Source organism: Frankliniella occidentalis, unplaced genomic scaffold (assembly GCF_000697945.3).
Source record: "Frankliniella occidentalis isolate FOCC.00 unplaced genomic scaffold, Focc_3.1 Scaffold198, whole genome shotgun sequence".
Lineage (NCBI taxonomy): Eukaryota > Metazoa > Arthropoda > Insecta > Thysanoptera > Thripidae > Frankliniella > Frankliniella occidentalis.
Window position 1 is genome coordinate 80,772 of NW_026267324.1, and position 8,038 is coordinate 88,809.

Genomic DNA, 8,038 nt, shown 5'->3' on the forward strand with positions numbered 1-8,038 from the left:
TTATGTGAAGTAGTTTGGCTTCTTATGCCCAAGTAGGGACCTTACTAGAACACTACATCAAGGCCAAGATTGCGAAAAGACCAGACTGCCTGGAAATCGAGAAAAGTGGCCATCAATGGGACAGTGTCCACATTAGGGCACCTTACCCTAGTCCATTGTCATCGATGAAATATTATTCTCTTCCTGCGCACTTGTTGTCAACCGGCATGGCCCTATGTGCTGGACGCGCTAAAAGCTTGTCGATTAGTTGTGCTCTAAAATCTTTAGCGTAACTGTCCACAGAAACTATATTTGTGTCCAGGTCGTCAACAAAGTTGCTGCCTTGCATTGCACATGGTTATTTTTTTGTCAATCAGTTGTTAGCGAGCTCAAAGAGTGAGATTTTTCATTTGCCATGTCCACATTTAAGTTTACACTAAGTAAAGCATATGGGCTTCTTTACCTTATGGTAACTTTAACTTTGAGATGATAAATCTTGACTCTGAACTCTGTGAACTCCCTACCATCTGATTGACCCGAGGAACACCTAGCTGCGCAATAAGTTGTTGACGCGAAACAATTCGAAAGTCAGCATGTTCCTACCTGAAACAAATACAGTGTATGAACTGTTAAATTCCTTTCAAAACAAATCGCTCTGCAATTGCGGAGGAATATTCATGCTTTGTAACCCCAAAAATTTCACTTTGAAAATATTTTGCTTACTGCAAAGCATTGTTACGATTTTGCAAAGAAAATGCTACGTAGTTACGAAGTATCAGAATCCTTTCCAAATCTAGAAAGCCTTGCTTTGCAGAAATTTAACGGAATGAACAGTAGACGCTTATCGGGTTAGTAAGTATCGACAAGGTTTTGGCGTGTCCATGAAGTCGGATCACTCCGGTCAACAACACCAGAGAGAATAAGTAACTAGTTATTTCATGAACTCCAGCAGACGCATTTGATGCTGATGCTCGCCGCATTTTTGTTTTCAAACCCTTCCTTGAGACGCAGAAGCCACCATAGAAGCCGAACGCATCGTCAGCAGCAGTATGAACCCGAGTCAAGAAGTGGAGAATGTACATTGCGATAAGTGCCTGCGGCCCACCAATTTTCGTGTATCATGCAGGGTTGCAATTTTTTTCGCTTTAATTCGTCAAAAATAACCCCTAGCGCCTCAACGGTATAAACTAGAGCAATACGGGCAACATTTTAGGCCACAAGTCTCTACTTTAATGAGTTACCTCTTTCTATAGAAAGCCAAAAGACAGAACAATATTTTTAAAATATTTTTTTTGGGGTCTGTTGTTTTTTATTTTTTTTAAAGTCAAATTTTTGAGCTAGACTGCTTATCTTCAGACTCGATTTGTCTTTTAATGACCCTGGAAATCCCAGGTCTCTAGCTCAATTCGTTCTCGAGTTATCGTGCAGGCAGACGCACAGACAGATAGATACACAGAAAAAGTTTTTTCCGACCAGACGGAGTGATAGGCTACACTAATCGCTTAGCCAAAAATAATTTTCCTTGAGAAAATGACATTAAATTCAACGCAGTATGTTTTACTACTGAGAATCACCCGAACCGACAACACAGCAGTATATGTGAATGGAAAAGAGTGATCCGGCAACAGAAGATGGAGAACGGATCACTCTTTTTCGTTGACATACACTGCTCGATACTGCTTAAGGGATATTTTACGCTGCTGGGTGAGCGTTGTGGTATTTAGCGCGTGTAGGGATGTTTTTTTAACTGAATGGTATGGAATATTACTTTATCCTTCAGGAAGGTAGAAGCGATATATATGTATATCCGTACAAGGCAAAAATAGCACCCCATCAGTATCGGTAGAGGGTCCCCTCCCCCCTCCCCCGCTGTCATTGGTGGGTGAAATTTATTCACCCACGGGAATGTAAATTTATTTACCCTGGTGAGGCAAAGGAGCGTTATGTCCCCAACTGCCCTCGAAATATTTTGCAGTGCACACCAATATGCCTCCCTTTTATTTCGTGAATAGAGTGACTCAGGATATCGGGATAAATTTAAAATACAGTATAAGAGCGAATATGTCCTCTACTAGATGCATTTTAAGCACCTCTTTTATGGTTGCCACAAAACTTTCATTTCCATTTTCCCTGAGTTTTCCCTGATTTCCAGATCATTTCTCCCCAAATTTCCCTGAATTTTGAGCACCCCTGGTGAAGTACTGGGGAAAGAAATATCCCTAACTGCAGGTGCGGTTTTATAGAGGGCGAAGGGGTGATTCCCCCCCCCCCCCAAATCAGCCTAAATCACCCCCCTGGGGTGGGTAGGCAATTTGTCCTACAAAACCCCTGAAAGCAGGCAAACCACCGCCAATCGCTTCTCCGTCAGACGGACTTATAGCCACGCCTGCCTAACTGTAATACAAAACCGCGCGCGAAGCGAGCCCGAAAACTTTTGGGACAAAACACCCTACTGGGACGTAAAAATGTGTATTTGACCTACACAGCTAGTAGACTGCAGTTTGGGGACCAGTCAGACCAAATTTCCCTGCCTTTTTTCCATTTTCCCTGAGTTTTCCCTGATTTCCCTGAGTTTTCCAGGTTTTTAAGGTTTTCCAGAGTTGTGGCAACCATGTCGGTACCTCCTTTCAATATGCGCTTATAATTCATTAGTCTAAACGTAACCGCTCATCACCTCGGGTTCTAAACAGAACCGCTTACCTGCGCGGGTTCTACACAGAACCGCTCATCTGCTCGCGGCCGTGGCGCTGGTTAGGTTAGGTTGCCCCTCATATTTACTACAATATCACCCAACATCGTAGGCTTCTACGGGTTATAGCAGTTTTAATACGGTGTTCCAGTACAGACGAGAGAGTATGTTACATTTTTTGTTTCGAAATTGAAGCTCAGCGCCTTGAAACATCCATTGAAATCTGGGAATCACCCGCCCGTATTTCATAACGATAAGCGGTTCTGCGTAGGACCCGTGCAGATGAGCGGTTCTGTTTAGAGCCCTTAGTAATGAGCGGGTATGTGTGGACTAAAAACAAATGAGCGCATATTGATAGGAGGTACCGATGTCTTTACAAGCTGCATTTAGGCAAATCGACAGGCTTAAATTTGCATCTTATTAATAGAAAACAATGTCCGTCAAAATGATGCAAATTTGTCCATTTGAAGTTGCTGAAATGAATCTGGTCAAGAGGTACTTAAAGATGCATCTTCCTTTCGACAAGAACAGTCGCTCAACAGATACTGGGAATAAAAATCATGTGCTAAATTCCACATCCTACTTAGGTACAACCTAGGTCCATCCCCACTTTGCCTGGTTTGGGCCCGACCTACAAGTCGCTATACACATTTAAGACAGCTATGGTTTCTGGGCGTGCTTTCGGCCCAAATTTGCTCCTTGGACATGAGAGAAGGCTGTAACGGTGTGACACCGTGACTCTTCTGCTTTTAAAAGAAATAAAAAAGTCAAGCGAAGTTTTTAGCTTGTATTGTTTGTCAAACAATCGCAAGATTTGCCTATTTCCCATTGGTTTAAATACACGCACCTCTAGGAGGTGGGGTTGGGTTGCCATACATACCTTCATCTGCTTCGCGAGGGCGAGGTCCTCTGTATATCTATGGTAGTGATCGGCAGCCACCTCTGCATTCTCCGGAAACAATGTGTTTCCTGGCACGTGTTGGACCCAGTCTATGATGCTTTCGGCTTTACCTGCATTTTGTAAAGAAAAACACGGGATAAAGAACCTTTCGATTTAAGACCCTATACACTGATAAATATTCTCGCAAGTTTAAATGGTTTTGAGTAATTTTCATTTACATAATGTGGTGTAAATACGCCACAGCCTCTTCTTGCTTACGTTCACGACATTTCTCGTAACTTTATGGAAATGTTCGTATTCTTACGGAAGAAGTCGTAACTTTACGATAAATTTCCAACTTTTCTGGAAAATGTTAAAACTTACTAACAAATTTTGGAAATAGTTTCTATTTATGCGATTCGTAATTTTATGACTTTTTTCGTTGCATTATGAAAAATGTTGTATTATTACAACAAAGAATAATCTTGATGATATCATCAATAGAAATTCCAAATTTGTTGTTAATTCGTACCTTTACAAATCAATATCGTTATCATAATTTGTAAAATTTGTCGTAATTTCAGAACATTTTTCTCACACAGCTAATAAGATAAGAGTTATAACTTTATTAACAGTTGCCAACGTTAATGCGAAATTAAGTGTTAGGTTATGGTGCGAGCCAGAGAGTGCCCGGGAACAGGCGCCACTAACTGGCACCTGGCGGGAGTTCACAAATCTAAACAGGCAGACATCACTGCCGTTCTCCGGGCAGCTACCAATGCGCTTGTTTTTCGGCCCTCTGAGTTCCGCTGTCTGTACTCACTGACCGGAATCGAGCCTGTTTATTTTTTGACGCAATGGCTTCGTATGGTCTCAAAACCCAATCATAAAACTATAACATATTAATAATGGCGAATTTTCTTACCGTATTTGTCCCATGCCCCTTCGGCCTGACAGGCAGACAGCCCAGCTCCAAGGAGGACATTTTTCGGCCAGATGTCCTGCAGATAATTGCTAAAAGTTAAGCCTTGGAAGAGATAGATAGGAGTATCCTACAGGGCCATGGAACATTGCCTTATCCGATATTTTTTGCCGTCAGCACGGTACCCTGGACACTAAAAAGGGCAAAGGTGGTGGCAACCCAGAGCAGTGTAAACAGGCAAGTGCAAAGCAGTATACGAAGGCACAGAGGGCTGAAAAGAAGGCTGATTAGTCAAGTCACACTTGTTAAAAAACCTGAAAATGCAGACTAACTTTTTCAGACTTTACTGTCTGGATGGGGTTTAGCGGGAACCGTCTGTTGGTTTTTTTGTCCATCATTAAGATGCAAATTCCTCACTTGGTACATTCAAATCTGCACCTGGTTGAGATGTGCACAAAAACGCGTCTTTCTAAGGACAAGAAAAGTCCTTTCAGAGACCCCTCGTGTGAAGGCATAGCGATTTCCGTTTTCTTCTTCCCCGTATTCTGCTGCATTACAGCTTAACCGGAATGCTTTATGGACGACTTGCCCAGAGTGGCGGAGCGTAGCGCAAAGGAGAAGGGCTGCTGATTGGGGGAACCAAAACAAAGTACAAGGAGACAAAATATCGCGGAAATATTTATTGAAATCGACTCGGCAGGTATGAAAACGGAGATACTCTTATAAAAATATTCTGTATAGAAATCAGTCCGATTTTCGGACAGTCCGAGACGACATCCCGGACCTTGCCGAGAATACTACCGAAAATGTGTCAAATCAGCAAGTTTTCGGACTGTCCGAAGGCCGCGACCGGGCGTCTATCGGACTGTCCGATGCCCGTGCCCGGACGTCTTTCGGACTAGTCCGATTGGTCCAACCGGCTTAAAAAAAGGCTGTAAGAGCGGGATTCGTTCCCTCACCTGTCGGTCATCGGGACCCTTGACCGACGCTCTTACCAACTGAGCTACGCTGACGGCTGAGAAGAGGAGAAACAGGAGAGCCTCTTTAGCTGGGCTCAGAATCTCTTCCGAGACGAGCGCTATACACAACGAACGAATCAGCGCATAGTCATGCGGTTTTCGGCAAATGCTTTTGCATCCCACGAAATGTTCTGTTCAGGTCATGATGAACGACCTTTTTAAAAAATAAAATATGCCTGTTTAGTTAACTCAAATTTAAAGAGTCAAATTGCCCGCACAAAATAAACTAAAATTTTGTCCGATAATTTTCCTGGTGCTTTCAGTGCTCAGCAGAAAGTTGAATATGCGAAAACATTGTATGAATATATAGTTTGCCAATTTTCACAAAAAATGTACAAGTCTTTTGTGTTTAAACAGCTCGAGACCGTCCTGTGACGACCTGGGTTGATAGTCGGACTGTCTTCGGACGGTCCGGACCGGACTACCGGACTAATTAGGGACTGTCCGGTAGCATCGGACTTTTTTTACGGACAGTCCTGGGTGCTCAGGGCTACTTTCGGACAGTCCGGTATCGGACTCGGATTGCTGACGGTCTGTCCTGGAACATATTTGGAAGTGTCCGAGACGATCGGACTGCTTTTGGAACTGTCCCGGACGAGTTTCGGAATGATTTCGTATTATAACGGGTATGTTTCCCTGATCGAATGCTTGCTGTATGTCAGGAGAACAGAGAAACTTGCTCGCCGTCTGCTTTGTTTTGGTTCCTCCCAGCTACTCTCCGCCACTCTGGGCAAGTCGTCCATTACGAAGCAATAAAACGTCGCACTTCGGCATTGCAAAGCATTACTGCGTGATTGCAAAGCATCTCTTTGTCATTGCATGGCATTACTTTGTAACCAGGTACCGTCAAAGTGTCATATTCCGGACAAATTTGACCGTTTTTCCTGAATATTTCCAAAACCGGTAGGGGTATGAAAGATTCCAGCGGATTCTAGAAACTAGGCGGCAAGATACATATTTATCATCTGGAGAGGAAATTTTCGTTGCGCCAGTTTACCTTCACAAGCCTCTGAAACCACCCGAAGCAGGGGCAAATCCGGACAGTCCCTATTTTTGCTATTAAATGGCAGTAGAACAGGTCGATATGCCAATACTGCACTGCACCTGCGTGCCAGTACACACCAACTTAACCCGTTACTGCGGAACCAGGAGTGATATTGAAATTTTCGCGGCAAAATTGGTCCATTTCAGAGGTTAAGCAACTTCTGCAAAAGTCAGTGCTATTTTAGTAGAAGGACATTGGTTTCGCAAAATACGCCATAAGAATGTGTACAACAATCTTTATCTCACAGGACTTTGTCAAAATTGAAATTTTAGTGCATTTTTAACTAAGATTTGTAAGTGAGAGATCAAGTGAAACACCGCACAATCATAACGCGCAAAAGTCCGCAGGATATTAAAAATTTTCGATTCCAGCGTCGTGACGTTAAAGCTGTGTCTAGTGACCGTGGCTCAGCATTGGTGCTATGCGGCACACGCATTAAAGTACCGCTTCACAGCGTGTGTACTGGTCGGGTCCTATTATTCAAATTGCACTGCTCTGGGCGGCTCTAAAATATGAAACCACTAATTATTTAAATCTCCAGGGCCTCCCGGAAAAGTAGCTATCTAAATTATGAACCTACATTGTGTAATTTGCTGTAAAAATGCAAAAAATTAGTGTCCGGATTTACCCTGCTGCTGGTCCGGAATTAGACACTTTGACGGTACCTAGGCCTGCGGCGCTGACTCCCTATTCGGGCCAAAGGCAGAGTCGTAGGTAGGCATTCGGCCCCAAAACTCACAAATTTTGTTCCTCGGGGTTGATTGTTAACGAGTTACCCTACCGGAGACCATCAAATATCTGACAAAGAAAAATGTTTTGCGGTCATTTTAGTGTAGAAAACTCCCTTTTGGTGCCTTAACGGTTAAAGATAGATCCAAATGGACTAAATTTTTGCCTAAAGGCTCTACTTTGTTGAGTTACCCCTTAGGAAACAGTAAAAAAATATTTTCAAATAAACGTCATTTTGGGGGCTTGTGGTTATTGATTTTTTTTTAAATCCAATTTTTGAGCTAAAATGCTCTTTTTTGAACTTGATCTATGACACAAAACGACCCTGAAAATCACAGGTCGCTAGCTCAATTCGTTCTCGAGTTATCGTTATGACAGACAAACACACAGACAGAAAGACACACACACACACACAGACGCGAAACTTTTTGATCATCACTGGAGTAATGGGCTTCGCTAATCGCTCAGCCAACAAAGCATTCTCTGGAAACCCAAGTGTAGTTACACGGGATCGAAGTACTTCGCAGTTCAGCAAAGCATTGCTGTTTTGGCTGAGCGATCAGCAAAGCCTATTACTCCACTGACGGGAAAAGTTTCATTCCGTTTGTCGGGTGGTCGGTTTGTCTGTCTGTCCGCACGATAACTCGAGAAATAATTGAGAGAGCGATCTGGGAATTTTGCATCATAAAAAGACAGATCGAGTTCGAAGATGAGCATTGTAGCTCAAAAATTGACTTTTAAAAAAATCAAAAACCTCAGGTTGCAAAATATTTTT

At 42.9% G+C, this 8,038-nt stretch overlaps 1 protein-coding gene across 1 annotated transcript in view; it reads right to left on the minus strand.

Annotated features, from left to right (window-relative positions):
- LOC113212937 (myrosinase 1) overlaps positions 1-8,038 on the minus strand; it is a 52,375-nt gene that overhangs the window by 33,804 nt on the left and 10,533 nt on the right. The window contains exons 2-3 of the mRNA XM_052272295.1: positions 4,474-4,549; positions 3,549-3,679 (exon numbers count right to left, since the gene is read on the minus strand). Coding sequence (XP_052128255.1) covers positions 3,549-3,679; positions 4,474-4,549 — 207 coding nt within the window. The remainder of the gene's footprint in view (positions 1-3,548; positions 3,680-4,473; positions 4,550-8,038) is intronic.